At 35.1% G+C, this 21,100-nt stretch overlaps 1 protein-coding gene across 8 annotated transcripts in view; it reads left to right on the top strand.

The window, feature by feature from the left end:
- The window catches only part of PMS1 (PMS1 homolog 1, mismatch repair system component), a 108,428-nt gene that overhangs the window by 19,054 nt on the left and 68,274 nt on the right, over positions 1 to 21,100 (top strand). Inside the window, exons 1-5 of one of the 8 annotated variants that reach the window (XM_074364023.1) lie at positions 13 to 150; positions 858 to 980; positions 5,974 to 6,125; positions 8,933 to 9,115; positions 20,259 to 20,361. In XM_074364023.1, the coding sequence (XP_074220124.1) occupies positions 5,994 to 6,125; positions 8,933 to 9,115; positions 20,259 to 20,361 (418 nt within the window). In that variant the 5' untranslated portion in view covers positions 13 to 150; positions 858 to 980; positions 5,974 to 5,993. Of the gene's footprint in view, positions 1 to 12; positions 151 to 273; positions 293 to 321; positions 451 to 857; positions 981 to 5,973; positions 6,126 to 8,932; positions 9,116 to 20,243; positions 20,362 to 21,100 lie in introns of those variants that run through there. The other 7 variants (XR_012507090.1, XM_045520439.2, XM_010960033.3 and 4 more) reach the window with 7 other exon arrangements.

Genomic DNA, 21,100 nt, shown 5'->3' on the forward strand with positions numbered 1-21,100 from the left:
CAATCCCACGTTCGCCGGGCAGGGCGGGACTAAGGGCCGCGCGCGCGCTGTGGGTGAGTTGGAGATCCGCAGGGCCGGGCCTGGGCTCCTGGCGGGACGCTGGCATGTCTGCTAGTGGATTGTAATTGCCCACCTCGCGCGAGCAAGAAGGTAGTGTCGTGTGGCTAACGGGCGTTCATTCTTATATCCTCCTAGGCTTGAGCGCCTTCTCCCCTCAACTCGTCCCGGGCGTGGCACGAGCGTCGGCGGCGGCCGTGCGCGCCCCTCCCCCACCTCCAGGGGCGGGAAGCGGGTGCGTGGAGAGCGGTCTCCGAGGAAGTGTGGACTCCTTAGTGTCTGGTTTGGTCTTTGTTGTAGCCCATTACCCAGGTCCTTCTGGGTGCTGATCTTAAAATTGTTCTTTGCCAGGCAGAGACTTTAACCCCTGACAACCGTAACTCAGCCTGTCTTGTGAGTAATGTATATAATATTGTATGTTGTGGCATCATGCAAGTAGGGAACAAAACTTTCCTTTATTCTGAGTTCATCTACACACCGACGACAGGCACCTGTGTTACAAGCTGAGGAAATGTGGATACCAAAAATTGTTCTTATTCAAGAACAAGGAGGAAAAATCTATTATTTGGAATTATCTTTGAAATCGAATTTCATTACCTTGGCAGTACACTGAGTTTTTGATTCGTATTGCTTAAATAACTTTCGACAACATTTCAAAATTGGTATAAGAGAACGTTGGTGGATTACATTTCTGTTGGCCTATGAAACCAGTTAGGTTAGATTTATTGCTTTTTAAGTGAATTAATTCATTGTGTTCTCCCTAAAGTCTGTGAGTTTTCTGATCTTTGCTTCTTTTTTAGGTACATTGTTGTCCTTAACTGATTTTCCTGATCACCAGCACTCTTTCAGGAGTGTTTGATTTACCTCTCAGCAAATATGGAAGACTGACTCCTGACTTTCTTAAACATTCTGTGCTGTGACTTGTAAGCCTGATGTTAATCCTTTTACTTTCCAAAAGATGCCATTTGGTACACATACAGTAGAGTGCTTGTTATACTCAGAGGTTATGCTGGGCATGTGAAATTCAAATAAAATCTCTGTTCTCCAAGAACTTTCAGCTTGGAAGATGGGGAAAGAAATACAATAATTAGAATCACCTGTGATGAGTTTGGGATTAGAAGTAAGGAAAAGGTGCTATGAGCATGCAGAGGAAGGAGTGCCTAGTTTGTTGAGGGCAGGGGTTAGAGCAGATAAAGGCTTTCTTGAGGAGGTGATACTTGAACTAAATTTGGAAGGGTGGCTAAAAGTCATCAGTAGAGAAAGGGACCCTTGTGAGCCAAGGAAGGAGTGAGTGAGAGAGGCAAGTTGTGTAGTATGACCGATTTAGTGTGCATTTGGAGAATAATGGGATGACATTAGAAAGATAGGGGTCCAGTTGTTAAAGTGTTTGGATTTAACCTGGCTAGCAGTTGGAAATCTTTCTAAAATTTTAAGTAGAATTGCAATGATGAAATTTAAATTATAGAAAGAACCCTATAGATGGTTGAGGTTCCAGGCAAAATATCAGTTGGTTATTGCAGTAGTTCACGGGGAAAACATTGAGGGGCTGAACAGAGGCATTAGCCACAGGTATTGAGAGGAGAGGACTGGTTTGAGAAATAGTTAAGTAGTAGGATAGACAGTACTCCGTGGCAGGATATAGAGAGTGAGGAGAATTTCTGGGATGACTCAAGGTTTCTAATTTTGCCTTGTGAGACTGGATAAGCCTAGGCTTTGGAGTCAGACATGCCAGGATATGCAGGTGTGCATCTGTCACTTAATAGTTGTGTGATCTTGAACAAGATATCAAGCTTTTAAATCCTGTTTGTGATAGAGGAATAACAGTATACATAGGCTTGTTGCAATGATTAAATATATATGTATATAAAATTACTTACATTAGCTGTTATTTTTTTATTATCAAATAAATATCGGAAGAAAGACAGTTAATTAGAGCAAAATCTGAGATCAGTTTGGAACATGTTAGTTTAGGATGCGTCCCTGTCATTTAAATGATAATATTTAGAAAATAGTTGGAAATGAGGCCTTGGAGTCCAGAAAAAAGCCTGGTTAGGAGATAAAAGTGATGTAGGGGATGATATGGAAGCCAGTTAAAGAAGAATATATAAAGAGGAGTTAAGGCAATGATGACTTGCTGGGAAGGATGACACTCATCCTAATGTTTATAGTGGCTTGAGGGAAGTACTGATAAAATTATTTTTTGTGGTCCCCTCTTTAATTTTCATGAAGTATTCACCATGAGTGAAGTGGTCTGATTATTCTGTGTTGCATCCAGAAATGTGTAATGTATAAGTCCCTGCATTCAGAAATCATACAGGTCAGGGCAGGGGTGTGATAAGCATTCCATGAGTGATGCCAGCCAAATTCCTTAGGAATGTAGGGGAAGGAAAGGATCATTCCTGGCTGGGTGATCAGACAAGACCATGTTACAAATGGTACTGAAAACTGGGTCTAGAATGATAAATAATACTGCATTACGATAAAGTGGAGGTGCAAATAAGGTGAGACTGCTGATAAAGGAAGGTTGAAGTCTTTGACCTTAGTCACTAAGGATAGTGTGTTATTAAGAGAAATAGCGAAGTTAAGTGGGAGCCTTGGGGAGGGGAGCAGGAAAATAAGTTCTGTTTTACAAGTATTTAATTTGTGGTAGCAATGACACCGTTTGTAAGAAATGACTGTTTTGGAGAAAGAGAGATAACTTTTGGGATTTAGATTTAGATGTTATGCTAGAACCAAAGCTTTGAATTTTAGGATATATGAGAAGAGGGCTTAGGGAATATCCATTTTTCTGGGAAGAGAGTGAAGAAAACACGAAGAGATCAAAGAGGTATAGATGGAAAATCCTTGAGAATCAGGTAGTGTCATCAGTGTCACCTGCTTCAGGGATGCCAAGGAACATGAGTCCTGAGAAAAGGATTTGATGATTTAAGAGCTCTTTGGTGAACTTGAAGACAAAAGAATCCTAATAATGGTTGTATAAGCCATTTTGCAAGGATTTTAGACATGAGTTAGTGATAGGGAATTGGTGACAGTGACTATACTTATTCAAGTTTGACTTCATAAAGGAAAAAAAGTGATCATAGGAGTATAGTAGGGTAGCAGGAAGAACTTTTTGTTTGTTTTTGCTTTCAAGGTTAAGATTTCTGAGTGGGAACTAAATAAACTAGGTGAAAGTGTTAGCTTATGACAAAGAGACATTGGTCTGAGACTAAGGAAGAAGAATATGGGTAGCAGTGTAGATGTTTTAAGAAACCAAAGGACACAGTGTCGTGGAGGAGGTAAGGTGTGTGTGGAGATGAGAGTTCATGGTATGGTCTGCTCAGTAAACTAGAAGAATAAGGAAGATTGGGATGAAAATAAGGATTTGGGGAGGGGCCAGTGGAATAGAAGATTTCGAAAGAGAGATTATAAAGAATGAGACAAAGATCATGAGATTAATAAGGAGATTGTGCAGAAGGAGTGAAGGTGGAGGTGAGGCTAGGTTTATACCCCAAAAGTTGATTGACTGGTGTTTTTCTTAGATCCCTGGGACTCTCAAACTAAGGAAAAAGACTTCCTAAACCCCAGTCTAACCGTATAGCAAGCCATGGGTTAGACCCTGTGGTGATAGGGGTTTTAAGTGTGGGATATTCATTTAGGAGTTTGGAGGAACTCAATATAGTCCAAATATCCTGGGATCTTTTATCATGTATATGCCAAACACCCTAATATACATTATCTTACTTACTCCTCACCACTGCCATATGATATCATTATTATGTTAATTTTGTAGATTAGGTGATTGAGTTTAGGGTTTAATTTTAAGTTTCTCAGCATTATATAGCTTTTAGTGTAAGGGCTAGGCTAGAACTAAAGCAGTGTGGTTTCAAAGCTTGCTGTTTTAACCAGTGCTCTATTCAGTGCTATCCAATAGGACAATAATATAAGCCACATATATAATGTCAAATTTTACAGTAGTCTCACATTAAAGGTTAAAAAAATGAAATTAATTTTAAGAATGTACTTTATTTATGTAATCCATTATATCCAGAGTATCATCCTGTAATCAATGTAAAAAATTAATTAAATTTTATGTATTTTTTATACTAAGTTTGAAATCCAGAGTGTATTAGCACATCTCCATTTGGAGTAGCCACATTTCAAGTGCTCAGTAGCCACAAGTGTCTTGTGGCTACCATATTGGGTAGCAGTTCTGTATCTTTAGACCTGGGGCCAGTCTGAAGCTTGGGGAGAGTACAGAGGGTGCCTTTTGCTGTGACAGCACTAATTTGTGTGACTTCTAAGATAGTGGAGCAGCCTGACTGTCCACTGTTTTCCTAACTGACTGGAAAGACCTCCCAACCTTTGAGAGCAATAAAAAAACCATTGAGAGGTAGTTGTTCACAGCTACTCTCCTTAAAACTGGGTACCCCAAAACTAAATTGAATATATAGCTTACTTAGAAGTTAATTGTTAGAAAAGAATTCCCAGGGTTTCGTTACATAATGATCATCCTTGTCATAATACTGCATAGTTTATATGGCCTTACCATTTACAGAACATTTTATGTGTATTTTCTTATTTGATCTTCACAGCAAATCAATGTGCCATTATCTCCATTTATATAGGTGATTAATTGATTTTACAGAGGGATTTAAGTAAACTTCAGTTTATGGGTTATAAAGATGAACCCCTAAACCTGTTTTTTTAGACTCTGGTCTGGTATATATTTCCATCGTGCTAATATCATCTTTGCCTTGTACAAAGCAAAATATAATTGTAGTTATGAGTTGTGATCAGTTAACACCATTCCAAACTCAATATGTTGACTTCTTTGCAGAAATGCATTCCTTAAAATCCTATGTATTGTTGTAATGACTATACTCCATTTCTTGCTCAGTTACTTATTCTGGCTTTGTGTAACCCTTCTTGTCCTACGTCTTTTAGTTGCCTGAGAAAGAATCCCAAACAGAAACTTTCTTTTGTTTGTTTTTGGCATCGTTGTTTCTTTTGGACCTAGATTCCATAGGATCAAATCATCTGAGCATGTAACTAGTCATGGTAAATTAAGGGAGTACCTAGGGATTGTCAAAGGAAATCTTGTCTCTAGAGGAACTACATGTTGCCAAGCTAGTATTTTTTATTTTCCTGAAATCTTTTCTGAAATTAGGCATTAAGGTGGATGCAAACCCCATTCTTTGCAAACTTTACAAATTTCCATATGAGATTTTTTATTTTCTTTGTTTGAGAAGGTTTCAGACAAAAGATTTCATGGCTAGAACAATTACTGGCAGAGATATTTTGGATGTACAAGTTGAATCAACATGCAGAGGACCTTGAACGCCAGCACAGAGATTTGAACCTTTTCTTATTTTGGCTTTGAGGAGCCACATGATTAGTGATGTTTTAGACACACAGTAGTGTAGAGGATAGTTATCTGATATGATATGACTAGTTTAGATTAACAGTAATTCTAGGGTCTAGATATCCTAACTCCAAAAGAGCTCAATAATTAAAAGAGACATTCATCAAAACATAGATAACTGATGATGTTTAATGAGACTACAATAAAGGCATGTTACTGACTAACATTATCTGCATATCAGTTGACAGCACCACCTGGTCATTCCCAGCCAGGCAGATCATATGTTACACTCACAATTGCTCTTATCATTCCTCTATTAGTAATATAGTGTGATTTACCAACTAACTTCTTTGTGCCTTAGTCTCATAATATGGAGGTGTTAATGGAATCTTTTTTAAAGGGTATTTGTAAGAAATAAATGATTTAAATCTGCATTGCTTAACCGTAGAGCCTGGCATACAGTAAAGCTCTATAAATGTGGGCTGCTATTATTATTATTGTTGTTTTTGCTATCAGTTCTGTTAGGAATGTTTAACAATTTTTATTTTTACAACTTACATTTTATTTTCTAGGTAGTCTGTTAACAGCTAGAATGAAACAGTTGCCTGCAGCAACAGTTCGACTCCTTTCAAGTTCTCAAGTAATCACCTCAGTGGTCAGCGTTGTAAAAGAACTCATTGAAAACTCCTTGGATGCCGGCGCCACAAGCATAGACGTTAAACTGGTGAGTGTTCCTGAGACATTGCCAAGTATCATTAAAGCAAAAAAGGATTGGAGCGATGCTTTCTCCTTAAAACTATTACCTTTCTTTTCTTTACGTACCCGTAAATCATTCTTAGGATACTGGACCCTTTGTCTTGTTTAAGAATAAATTCTTAAAAATAAATTTTAATTTAAATCAGTATTATAGTAACGCTAAAGGAAATTATAAACGAAAACTTATACTTTAGAATTCTATCACTTAAAGCATGAATTTGATTTGTCCATGTTTTCTACTAATACTTATCCTTGATTACTCATTTTTACTTGTTATATATATTCTCATGTTCTCATTTGTGTTTTATTTTTCCACCTAATCTTATTTCAGAACTGTGTCCCTTGTTGCTTCATAGTTTTCACATTTTTTTAATTGAGGTGCTACATATTAAATCATTTGCATTCATATGATTTGTCTTATTTATTATGATTTATTAAAACTAGTTTGCATGTCTGCCTCCCCTATTATAAATTACTAGCTCATGGACATAAGGCCTATACTTTTTTCCTTTTTCGTACCCTCTATAGCTGCCCAATGTCTAGTGTATAAATGATAAATAGATTTGGTTGACTGAATGTAAGAATACCTTTTTTGTAATTTCCTAATTGTCAGATATTCATGTTATTTCTGGTATGGTATTAGAAATAATACTGATATGAATACCTTTGTAGGAAAGAGACCTTCCCTTTTCATATACACATGCATATATTTTATATATGTGTAATCCCAGTTGCTCCTTATAAAAATTCTATGAATTAGCTACTCCTGTACCCGTTTTACAAATAATTGAGGTTCTAAGAACTTTCTCAAAGTAATGTAGGTAGTAAGTAACAGAACTGAGATTACAGTCCAGGTCTTTCTGATCCTAAAACACATTCTAGATCTTCCCTTTATGTGGGAGTTCTCACTACATTTGGGTGTATCAGAATAATTTTAGGGAGTTTGTTAAAACTGTTACTGGGCCACAGAATTTCAGATTCTAGGTGGGGCCCAATATTTGCATTTCTGACAAGTTTGTAGTTGCTGCTGAGAACCACTTTCTATACCATATCAAATCTGTACTTTGTCTTTAAATAATATAGTGAAAGCTTTATAAACATGAAAAATATTATTAAATAAAGCCCAAAGAAAGATAATTTCTTTTTTTAGACATTTTATGTAGTCAGTTCAGTCGGATTAGAATACACTTGATAATAATTAAATAGAATTAGTGGATTATATCTGACAAATTTCACTTAAGAATCTTAGTCAAACAAACATATGTCTTTGTTTTTAAAGTTCCTTAGGGAAAAAATAGTTAAAAAAATTTTTTTTACAGTGCTAACAGAAGTCCTCTCATAAAAGTAAAGTACACATTTTTATCTTGCTATATATTTGTCTCTTGACATTTACTGGTTTCTGCTTTGTAGAATTTTAAAATAAATAACTGTGTTGCAATACATAAGACCTGTTTTATTAGTTTCATACAGTAACTGTTCTGACTAGGAATGTTTTCATAATTAATAAGTTAAACAAATTGGTATTATTTTAAACATTTAAACAGATCTTTGTGTTATTTTACTTGCATGACTTGAGTTCTTACTTATATTGAAAAATTTGCATTTATGTAGTTAATTATTTCTCTGTAAAATGAAGCAGACAGGCTAGTCCCAGGATGTTAATTTTAATTAATTTTTTAGGGGGGGTAATTAGGTTTATTTATTTATTTAACTTTAGAGGGGGTACTGGGGATTGAACCCAGGACATTGTGCATGCTAAGCATGTGCTCTACCATTTGAGTCAAATCCTCCCCACCCCCCAGGATAATTTTAGCCTAAGAGAGAGATAAGGAACTAAATCTTAGGTTTCTCCCCTCAACACCTGGTATTTCTAATTTATCTAAAAAGTAATGACACATACAGTATTATATGATTATGTTATTTAAAAGATGTTATGGTATTTTTAAATATCAGAGTCACTGTAGGAAAAATTTTTTTCCCTTTATAATTTACATTTATGTCCAGAGACATAAAACTTTTTGAAGTAAAGCTTATGATAGAAGCTTGCTACCAGATTTAGAATATGATATTCATAGAAAGTGTGATCACTGTAGTAATTTAGATTTTGTATATGTTATGTATGCATATTTTTAGTGTTAGACTACAAGTACTAAGCTGTTATTTGAGTTGTTTTTCCTTCTCCATTTTCATTAAAAAATCACAGAGATTGCCAAATTAGGTGTCTTTTCTCAGCAGTTTACTGTTAGGTGACTATTTGCAGAAAGACATTGAGAAAGTTATAGTGTAGCAAATATTTATTTACTTATGAAAGCAATAAATAGTTTAAGGGGGAAAGTATTAAAAATTTGGTTGAATAATGATAATTGCTAGACTCCTAGTGGGTAGAACCAGATGTTGTTTTTGATGGTGAAGGTATTTTGTTTAATTTGAGAGATTATATACACAAAGATACATATAATTGAGAAGAATATTTTTAGGCAAGTTTAAACATAAATTTAAACATAAATACCTATTATACTGAAACAATTCAAGGGAATCTTGAAGATCAGATTGATTTCCTTATTTTACAGTTGAATCTGAGCCCGGGGAAAACAAGGAACTTTCCCGTTATACTGTAACTAGGAATTGATAGAGTTAAGAATTCAAACTCTTACTTCCTTAATGTTAAGCTTCCATAAAAGAGAAATGACAACATTTCACTTGTGTTACTGTTTTTAAATGTGATAATAGTTTAATGTCTTTGTATACTAAATGTTATTGTTTAACTTTTCATAGGAGAACTATGGATTTGATAAAATTGAGGTGCGAGACAATGGTGAGGGTATCAAGGCTGTTGATGCACCCGTAATGGCAATTAAGTACTACACCTCAAAGTTAAACAGTCATGAGGATCTTGAAACTTTGACAACTTACGGTTTTCGAGGAGAAGCCTTGGGGTCAATATGTTGTATAGCTGAGGTAAGGTAATTTATATTGACTATTTAGTGGTTTCATAATCACACAATATTAGAATAAGAGAAAACTCACCCAGAATTTGGCAAAGAGGGTATTTTTTATTATGAAAAATATACATAATGTAAAATTTGCCATTTTAATAATTTTAAAGTGTACAATTCAGTAGCATTAAGTATATTGACATTGTGTAGCCATCCCCACCATCCATCTCCTGAACGTTTTTATCATCTCAAACTAAAACTTTATACGCATTAAACAATAAATTCCCATTCTCCCCCATCTGCTGGTAACCACTATTCTACTTTCTGTGTCTATGAATTTGACTATTCTAGGTACCTCGTATAATTGGAATCATACAATATTTGTCCTTTTGTGTCTGGCTTATTTCACTCCTCATAATATCTTCAAGGTTCGTACATGTTGTAACATCTATCAGAATTTCATTCCTTCTTCAGGTTGAGTGATATTCCATTATATGTATAAACCACCTTTTGTTTATCCATTCGTCTGTCAGTGGACATTTGGGTTGATACCACCACTTGGCTATTGTGAATAAGGCTGCTATGAGTATTGATGTACAAATGTCTATTTGAGTCCCTGCTCTCACTTTTTTGGGTATATACCCAGAGTAGAATCGCTGGGTCAAACAGTGCAGTAGTCCCCCCTTATCCAGTTTTGCTTTCTGTGGTTTCAGTTACCCACAGTCAACTGCTGCCAGAAAATATGAAATGGAAATTTCCAGAAATAAACAGTTGATACATTTTAAATTGTGTGCCATTCTTAGCAACATGATGAAATCTTGCAAAATCCCAGTCTGTCCTGCCTAGGACGTGGGTCATCCTTTTGTCTTCCGTATGTACGTTGGATATCAGTCCAACTATCAGTCTGCCTATCAGTCACTTAGCAGCCGTCTAGGTTATCAAATCTACTGTTGGGGTATCGAAGTGCTTATGTTCAAAAGAACCCTTGTTCTACTTAATAATGGCCCCAAAGTGCAAGAACAATGATGCTGGCAATTCAGGTATTCTCTTACTGTGCATGATTTTAAATTAAACTTTATCATAGGTATAAACATAGGGAGAAAACAGTATATTTAGCTTTTGGTACTATCTACAGTTTCAGACATCCACTGGAGGTCTTGGAACATATCCTCTGTAGATTAGGGGAGACTATTGTAATTCTCTAACTTTTTTAGGAATGGCAAAGAATGTTTTTCAGTGTTAATATTTATAGGAAGAAAAAGCGGTTTAGTGATTCATTGGCTTGGTTTATTAAAATTAAATGTAACTATAAGCACTTCTCAGAACCTTAATGGAAGTGAATTGTGAATCTCTAAGGTTGGTGGTTTATAGTAGGGATATTTACTGCACTTACTTGAAACTGTGAAACCCTTTTATTGAGTCGTGTATCAGTTATTCTGTTGTTGTGCTGTAGAACGCACTCTGGATACACCACTCTAGTCAATACACATATTTAGACTGTGCTCTAGAGATGTGAATTGGCTTGGCCTAAACCTTAGCTAGAACTTTGCTCTCCTGATTACTAGTTAGGTGTTTTCATTGATGTAAACCCCTTAGTTCAGTGCCTGACCCACTCCATAGTTCCAATTATACTTCGCTGACTCTGCTCTAGATTACATAGCTAGTTTGTGACAAAGCCCATCTAGAGCCATGATCCTTTCATGTCGATGTATCTCAGTTATGTTTGATCATGTGATCCTGTACTAGTTTCTTTGTGCTGTACTGTTACTCTGTGTATGTTAGGCTGTTTCATAGCATGATAGTGTCTGCCAGTAAGTGATGTGGTAATTATTAGGGTCTCTTTGGCTATCTAAGTTTACCTGGTGGCTGTGTATCCTTTCATTTGTGCTTAGGCTGGCAGACCCTGTTTGGGTGAGAATGTTCAGATGCCATAAAATGATAGGACTTTACACTTATTTTCCCAGAAAAGTGTCAAGGACATGACACTCATCTATTATGTAGCCTAGTCTCCCCAGCAGCCATGTATTCTCCAGGCTTATTTGATCTTTCCTTGGCCCTTGTGCCCTTAGAGTATGGGCATAGTGTAGGTTTTCTCCATTTTTTGTGGAAAGGGTCCCAGCTAGTTATTCATTTACTCTTTGACTTCGAGCTCTGTAAGCTGATGCCTCAGTAAAAAAGAAAAAAAAATGTGGGTTGAGGAGGAGGTGGAGTATAAAGTGGGAGATTTTGCTGTTCTAGCACAGAGGACTGGGGCCCCTTGCTTGTTAGAATCCAGATGTTCAGACATCACTAAAGGAGAAAAGACTTTGTCATTCCTTAAGTGCATTTTGCTTAAAACTTCTATACAAAATCTAGCATACCTTGTGCTTCTATCTTTCTCAGCATTTGCTTTATTTAGAGTTCACTGAGTCTCCAAATAGATTTTAGGGAAGAGCAACTAGGGAGTACATCTGGGCATTGCCCATTTTTCTCCTCAGAGATTGTATCTGGGGACTTACAGCCGTGGAATCTTGTAGAGAGAATCTGTTTTTAAAATGGAATGGGATTTGTACCAGGGAAGCTCTGAAGCTCCCAATACTAGTGTTACTGTTTGAGTCCTAAGCGGCTATTTTAGAAATTATATGATTTGTTTGAGAACCAAAGTACTTGATTTTTTAGCTGTTGTCTAAATTTGGTGGATAGTAGTTAGGTTTTATTTTGGCAAGTATTGTTGAATAATATATAATGCAGCGTTTCTGTATTTTCTGTAAGATACATATACATAACCTTTCGGAACTGAAATTGGTCATTATCAATTTTGTCTGCTAGGTGGCAGTACTATACTTAGTCTTTTAAAATAATTGACATAAGCCGTAATTTATCCAAATCTTCACTGTAGTTCTGATTTCAGATGGTAGTTTTGCAAGTCCTTATTCAGTGGTACTATCTTGTTATTTTAATTTGCTTACTTAAGCCCACTTGTTACCCAAGTTTATCATTTGTCTTGTTTCATTTTTGAAGTATTTGGCCTTGAGTATGAATACTTAAAATAGTTTTGTTCATCAGAATTACAAAAGAAGTAAAAAAATTGTCAAAGTATCACAATAATAGAAAACTATAAGCTTTAAAAATTATGTTCAGTTTACACATTGCAATGCCAAGTGTTTATCTTAGAAAATGTTAACAGCATTTTATGGACTCTCTTCTCTTGTGAGCCTTTGGAAAAACCACATATAGATATTTGTGTGTGTGAATTTTTATGTTTGTATACTTTAGATCAACATACAGACCATTAGCAGCACCCCTGAAGGTTCTCTCATGCCCCTTCCCATTTGGTACGCCTCAAAGGTAATGGCTAGTCTGACCTCTGTCAGCAGAGATTAGTTCTACCTGTACTTGAACGTGATCTAAATGGAATCTTACAGTATGTATTATTTTATCACAGACAGATTTTTTTGTTGACTTAGCTTTGACTGTTTATGAAAGCCAAAGGAAATACAGAATTGGAAGGGACTCATTAATAGTGGACACTGGTGCACTGCGTAGATCCTCCTCTTCAGGACTGACCACTCATTCCCTCAGCTCTGCCAAATATTGGTGACTGAACCCTCAAAGCTGTCTCCCTCTAGAGATTACCCTTACCTCAGCTGGAGAGAGTTACTTTACCCACCTCATACAGGGCAACCTGCATCCAATAACTGGTTGATGAGGGGTTGTAAAGGCCCTATTCAATTCAGAACAACTCTACCGTGCTATCTCTGCTTCAGAGTGCCCCCTTGGGGTCGGTCAAGGACTTGTTCTCTTTCTGCCCTGCCCCTGTGAGTGATCCTCTCCAGAGCACATCCCAGTAAACTTCCTGCTCACTAGTCAACATCTCAGTCGGCTTCGAAGGTAAGCCTCCCTACAGTGTAGGTCTTTTATGGTTTAGTCTTCTCATATTACGGATAAGAAAAATGAGGTCTTGTGAAACGAAAAGCCAGGTTTTCTCACCCCAACTTCAAAACACAGCCTAATAATCAGTCAGTTAATATTACATTGTCTACTGCATGCAGGGTGCTCTGTTAAGTAGTTTACACGGAGGAGCTGTGCACATTAAAGTAAATGGAATATGAAAATTGTGACCTGTTATTTAGGAACATATAATGTGTCCATAGCAAACCCAAAAATTCAGTTCTGATTTTATGCCTGTCAGTACTGAGTTTTCCAGACTAGGTCATGCTGTCTTCTTACTAGCATGCTTAGAAAGGTATTTATAATTTATAAGTTTTACAGTAGCCGAGACATGGAAGCAACCTAAATGTCCATCGACAGGTGACTGGATAAAGAAGTTGTGGTTAATTTATACAGTGGAATACTACTCAGTGATAAAATAGAATAATGCCATTTGCAGCAACATGGATGAACCTGGAGATTGTCATTCTAAGTGAAGTAAATTGGAAAGAGAAAGAAAAATACCATATGATATCACTCATATGTGGACTCTAAAAAAGAGAAAAGAGGACACTAAGAACTCATTTACAAAAGAAACAGACTCACAGACATAGTAAACAATCTTATGGTTACTGGGAAAAGGTGGTGGGAAGGGTTAATTTAGAAGTTTGAGATTTCCAAATGTTAACCACTATATATAAATATAGATTAAAAACATTTCTTCTGAATAGCACAGGGAACCATATTCAATATCTTATAATAGCCTTTAATGAAAAAGAATATGAAAACATATATGTATATGTATGCATGACAGGGACATTATGCTGTACACCAGAAATTGACACATTGTAATTGACTATACTTCAATTTAAAAAATTGAAAGAAGTATAAGTTTAAAAATACCTCACATTAAACTGATAAATGTATTTAGACCTGCAATGGTAAGCTCAAAGATAGGTTATCAAGGAGTAGTCAAGTTGCAACTTATGTAGGAAAATTTTGAATAGTATTTCAGAAACACAGAAAGTAATATATGCTTGTAAAGATAAATTACATTTAAAAGTAAAAGTTGCTATTCAGGAAGACAAATTAATGGGTGCTTTTTGGGGAAAAATTCACTTTTTAAACTTAATATTCTTCACTCAGAAGCAATTGAAGTTTCAGGTATAGAAGTTTCATGTTTATTTTAAAGGTTCCAATTTATTTTGAAAATACTTGGATACAGATTGCAATTACATAATAAAAATGAGTGATTTCGTTATTTTATCTGCCAAACTAATGCAGATAATTTTAAAGTCTTACAGATGTAAATCATCTCAGGCTCAGTAGATTGATAATGTGTAATTGAGATGTCATTTTGTCACACTAGTAAACCCAAAACTTTGATTGTTGACATTTTTTATTAGATTATTTTAAAGATGTTAATAATTTTAGTTATAAAAAGACAAAAATAACTAGACTTGCAGCAAAATTGGGTGGAGAAATATAAAATACATCTAATTCTGTATTTTTTTTAATCTGTAAAGTGAAGATAATGATTTGAGGGTCAAATGAAATAATACATATTAAAGTATCTCAAATATGGTCATGTGCCATACAGATGAAACTTATTTTTACTCTGGACTTGAATGTGAAAAGTAGTATGCATCTGTATCATACATGATAGTATCACCAGGCTTGCTCATTCTCTTGTTGGTAAGCAGTAGTTCACCTTAACTTCCAAAGTCTATGCAGACTCCTCAGCATTTTGGGGAAACCCTTTCTAAAATTTGACGGCCATTTCTTAGGTATTTTCCTTCTAATTCTCATCAGTGGTCTTGATTCTCTAGTTCAAGTTCATTTTTCCCTCTTGTTTTTCCCTCAGGTGAATGAGAAGAGATACCAGCCATCCTATGTATAACACTCATGTTTATTTTGATTCATTCATCCAACATTTTTAAAGTGGTTATAGTGTGCTGAGTATTATTCTGATCTATCAAGGTCATTATGCATAATTCTTTAAAATTGAAGTATAGTCAGTTTACAATGTTGTATCAATTTCTGGTGTATAGCACAGTGATTCATTTATACATAAATATATTCCTTTTCATATTCTTTTTCATTATAGGCTATTACAAGATACTGTATTCCTGTGCTATACAGTAGGACCTTGTTGTTTATCTATTGTATATATAGTAGTTTGTATCTACAAATCCCGAACTCCCAGTTTATCCTCCCTACCCACTTTCCCATGGAAACCTAACTTTGTTTTCTATGTCTATGAGTCATTTTGTAAAAAAGTTCATTTTTCAAAAATTCCACTTGTAAGTGATATCATACGGTAATTTTCTTTCTCTTTTTGGCATACTTCAATTAGTATGATGATCTCCATGTCCATCCATGTTGCTGCAAATGGCATTATTTCATTCTTTTTTATGACTGAGTAGTATTTCAGTGTGTGTGTGTGTGTGTGTGTGTGTGTGTGTGTGTGTGTGTATGTGTATACCACAATTTCTTTATCCAGTCCTCTGTCAGTGGACATTTAGTTTGCTTCCATTTCTTGGCTATTATAAATAGTGTTGCTATGAACATTGGGGTGCATTTATCTTTTTGAATTAGAGTTTCCTCTGGGTAATTGCTAGATCATAGGGGAAGTCTATTTTTAGGTTTTGTTTTTTTTTTTTTTAGGAATATCCACAGCTTTCCATAATGACTGCACCAAACTACATTCCCACCAACAGTGTAAGAGGGTTCCCTTTTCTCCACACCCTCTCCAGCATTTATCTTTTGTGGACTTTTTAGTGATGGCCATTCTGACTGATATGAAGTGATAGCTCACTATAGTTTTGATTTGCATTTCTCTGATAATTAGCGACATTGTGCATCTTTTCATGTGCCTATTGGCCATTTGTACGTCTTCACCGGAGAAATGTCTGTTTAGGTGTTCTGCCCATTTTTTGATTAGGTTGTTTGGTTTTTTTGTTACTGAATTTGTGAACTGTATGTATTAGGCATAATTTTGTGAAGAGGTGATAAGGGACCTATAGGTTTGTTTTTATTTTACATTACATGAAACCTCCACAGCTTAAAGGAGGCAAAATGGGAAGCTAAGTCTTTGACTTTGAAGATGAAAATTGAGACTCCCTTATTTATGGTCCCACATAGCTGTAAAAGAGGAGAGGGAAACCCCAATCTTCATTCTGATGGTTCCTGCTTCCTGTCCCACAGTGTTAGGGTACCTCTTGTGTCCTTTAGAACCATGGTGGAGGGCTCTAGTTAGAATAGGCACAGAATTTTTGGAACAGTTGGTATATCCTGCTTCCTAGATGCAGCCTTCTCACAGATAATAGAACTCTGTTGCAAGGAGAAAAGCCAGGGCCAAGATCTCCCTGTTGTTAGTCTCCCACAGTGGAGTATCTGGGAGAAGGCTCTGAAATCAGAGGGCTTATATTAGTGTACAGGTATGTGCAGGCAGGCAGGCATACTCATGCAGGGAAAGAAAGACATTTCAATGATCCAGGCAAAATCTGTATTTCAGCTGAATCATGAGGAACATTACCTTAGTTTTTAGACTCATTTCTTGCCAAAGTATTCATCCAAAAGTCAGTTAAAAAAAAAAACCTACAAAACTTGAATTATCTTAAATGAGTTTTTGCCAAGAGAGCATTCTTTTGCATGAATTACGAGGATATATCCTAAATGTTTAATTTGCTTTCAATCTAAAAACATTGAGAAAAATGGTGCTTATCAAATGTTTAAATGCTTTTATGTAATTTTAACTTTGTAATAGTACTATAATTTCTTGAAACTCAGAAACTGGACCACAGAGTCAGTTTTCTATAACTGATAACTAATATAACCTCTAAGGAATTCTAGAAACCTCTCCTTCTAAAGTAAACTTCTCCTTTTCAAATTCTTTAAATAAATTTATTTCTTGACACCACTAGGATTCATTCACTGCCACAGTTCCTCAGTGTCTCTAGTATGAAGCACCAGCAATAATTTGTAAATATTAGAGAAACTTCTGGTGGTGGAGTTACTGTAGATTCGAGTATGTTAGCTGCTACGTAGCTAACATGTTCCTGAACCTGTGCCTGGTCCAAAAAATAGTTTCCTGCCCAGGACACAGGGTCATATGATGAAATGAACTATTGAAATACAATTCCTTCCTCTGAGGAACACACTGTATTTCATGAATTTGTGAAACATGCTTATGTGTGTTATCCTTCACTGTCTTCTGCAGTGAATTGCAAAGGATTTTCTGTCTAAATAAACTTTCATAGTACCCTAAACATTCTAGTTTAAAAAATTTTGACAGTGGAAAATAATAGTGTTCTGTTCTTTTACTTTAACATGGATGTTACATTATGACCACTAAGGTCCTTTTTCGCTTTTTAGCACCTCAGTTTATTCATCTAGGCTAGAGTGTATTTATTGTTCACTAATGTGTTTATAGGATGAACAAGTTAATATCTGTAAAATACTTTGAAGTAGTTAAAGCAAAAAACCCATGTAACCTTATAAAGTATTAGCATCTTCATCTTATGATCACTCTCCCCTTAAAGATCATAGTGTAACCATTTATTCAGGACAATCTAGCAAGCCACTGGCAGAGTTAGTACTAGAACTCAGAGTTCCAGGGCTGCCTTTGCTCAGTGACACCAACTTTAGGTCAGGTGGCTAGCTCTTTGGAGAAGAGAAATAGAATTCAGTTGACCTTGGCATTTTGGAGAAGTGGTTGGTTAAATGTGGAATTATTTTAAAGGGACAACCATAGAGTAATTAAATTTGAGACAGGAAAGAAAATCTCTAGCAATTAAATTTTTTTTCTTTTTTTGGAGGGGAGGTAATTAGGTTTAATTATTTATATATGTATTTATTTATTTTTAATGGAGATACTGGGGATTGAACCCAGGACCTCATGCATGCTAAGTATGCACTCTACTACTGAGCTGTATCCTCCCCCAAGTCTAGCAATTTTGAATGAACTTTACTAAAGGAAATCACTATTGGACACAGTTGAGTTGGGATATAGCAGGGAAGATTGACATTAGTTTTCAACTTTTAAAATACAACTTTTGAACTACGGAATATATTTTTGGAAGAAATAAAACAATTATTTTAAGAGTATATGGTGGCTTACAACTTTGTTTCGGGTACAACTTTTGGGGGTAACAGTTATCACAGAAATAGCAGCTTTAGGCAGTGCCTGTCTAATAAGTATTTCATGGACATCACGCTCAGAGAGAATCTAATAGACTCTACTAGTACTGTACCCTAGAGAGGCCATATTTTTATTGTGGTGACTCTGGTACTCCCTTCATGGTACCCACATGTTCCACAGAACCATCTGGCCTACAGTAAATCAGGGCACAGTTAATATATAGTGACAGAACCATCAAATGTAGACCCAACTGGACATAGATAAGTTCCAGCAGAGGAGCTGTACCCTTGTGGCTTCTTCCTAAATTATATAGATTTATTTTAAGATAAGCAGCTCTGCTGAGTCCAAGGATGGATGAGAAAGATTGCTCCCAATTTTGGGTCATCATTGCTCACCAGAAGTGTGAGGAGGTTACCCTTTTCTGAATCCACCCTGCTTTTCTTGACAGCATTCCCACTCCCCACTGATGGCACTTTCTGTAAACATTGTTTTACTATTGTTACATACTCTTAAAATCTCACAAAGTAGGTAGATAGAAAACTGAGAGTGAGAGTGGCTCAACAGACTACAGACACTCTTAAATTTATATTTCTATCGTTGTAACATCTTAGGAAGTATTTTTATGCTGAATGAAATCCGTTCTTATACTTACATGCAGTTTTTTTTTTTTTAGGATGTCTTTCAGTTTATTTGTCTTTAATTTCTTTGATCGAAGTTTTGTAGTTTTCAGTGTACAAGGTCTTTCACTTCCTTGGTTAACTTTATTCCTAAATATTTTATTATTCTTGATGCTATTGTAAATAGGATAATTTTCTTAATTTCCTTTATGGATAGTTCAGAGTTAGTGTCTACAAACACGAGAGATTTTTGTTTGTTGATTTTGTGTCCTGCAGCTTTAGTGAATTCATTTATTTTAACAATTTTGTGTGTTTATGTGTGTGGAGTCTTTAGGGTTATCTACATGTAACATCATGCCATCTGCAATGAGACATAATTTTACTCCTTCCTTTCCAATTTAGGTGCCTTTTATTTATTTTTTTCTTCTCTAGTTGCTCTAGCTAGGACTTCTAGAATATGTTAAATAGAAGTGGTGAGAGTGGAAATCCTTATCTTATTTGTGATCTTAGAGGAAACACTTTGTTTTTCACCATTGGGTATGATGTTAACTGGTTTTTCTCATGTATGGCCATTATTATGTTGAGGTAAATTCTTTTCATACCTTATTCATTGAGAGTTGTTATCATGAAAAATTGTTGAATTTCCTCAATTTTTTAAATATTCATTGAAATGGTTCTGTGATTTTTTTACTCCTTCAATCTTTTAAGGCAGTGTATCACATTAATTGACTTTGATATGTTGAAACATCCTTTTATCCCAGGAAAAATTTCTGCTTGATTATGGGATATGATCTTTTTAACATGCTGCTGAACTCAGTTTGCTAGTATTTTGTTGAGGATTTTTGCATCTGTATTTATCAGGAATATTGGTTTGCAGTTTCCTCTTTTTTAAAAAAATTTTTTATTGACATGCTAATTTTTAAAATTAATAAAAATGTGTATTTAAACAATGAGTTCAAAGCTGAGATTTAAGAAAAATTGCCCATAAATATGTATATGTGTGATTTATATATTTTTATTCTTTTGAACCATTAACTTGAAATACAGAAGTACAGTTTTATACAAAATGTAAAAGGAGGAGGGAATGATCACTTTACAAAAGGATTTTTCACTTTAGAAACAAATTTATGGAAATTGGTAAAAAAGCAAGCTTCCCTCATGCTTCCCTAATGAAGTATTTGATTTTACAGATGTAAGGCATATATAATACATGTAATGCAAATAGCCATTTCAAGTATACTGGTTAGTGTATGAGTGTTTTAATTAAAGTAAAATATTTGAAGTAAAAAATCAATACTTTGCAACATTAAAAAAATGTAAGGTAGCCTATTGCTTATTACTGTAACTAAGGAGTATTTCAAGAAAAGTGATCATAAGAACTTACTAAGTAAAACTTTTTTTCTGTCTTAAGTAAATATGTAATTATTATTTAAAATCTAACAGAGAGCCTACTATAATATCTAAAATCATAATTTTATTAGTTTTTCTCCCCCCAGGTTTTAATTACAACAAGGACAGCTGCTGATAATTTTAGCACCCAGTATGTTTTAGATGGCAGTGGCTACATAATTTCTCAAAAACCTTCACATCTCGGTCAAGGTAAGAGAGTAGCTTTGCAGCATTCTTTGCCTTTTCTGTCCAATTATTTATTTTTTAAAAATTGTTACTCCTTAAATTCAAATGTATTGCTTTGGGTTTGATTCTGAGAAAGACTAGTTAACTTCCAAGTGAACATTCAGCCTTTACTTCAGTAACAAATGTTTTAAATACTTAGAGCTGTTTTTAAGAGGAACTGTGTGAAAGACTTTGGACAACAACATGTATTAGTTATTCTGTAAAAACTATAAGAGCAGTTATTTTACTATTACTGAATCACTAGTGTCTTCTTTATATATGAAGGATAACATTTTGTTGAAATGCCTAAAACATTATTGATTTAGTAATCATGGTGATAAACCATACTATCAAGATATTATTTTCGTATGTTTGTCTATGGAAAACTTCAGACATATGTACATGTAGATAGAATAGTTCACCCATCACACAGTTTTGGCAGTTATCAACTCATTGCTAATGTTTCAGCCAATACGCTCAGCCATTTCCTTTTTGTATTATTTGAAGCAAATATATTAATTCTTGCTATTTGTAACTTAATTCTTTAGTGTTTTATGCACTTATGTAATTTTAGTACATCTTAATTGACGTCTTGTGTTTTTAAGCTCCTCTATTATTTGTTTACTATGTGTTTACTTATAAGAAAAGAAAAATCTCTTCAGGCTTGAGTTTCACATATCTCCTTTAATCTTTTTCATCCTGCTCATTTCTGGTAATGAGATGT

This window comes from Camelus bactrianus, chromosome 5, assembly GCF_048773025.1.
Source record: "Camelus bactrianus isolate YW-2024 breed Bactrian camel chromosome 5, ASM4877302v1, whole genome shotgun sequence".
Lineage (NCBI taxonomy): Eukaryota > Metazoa > Chordata > Mammalia > Artiodactyla > Camelidae > Camelus > Camelus bactrianus.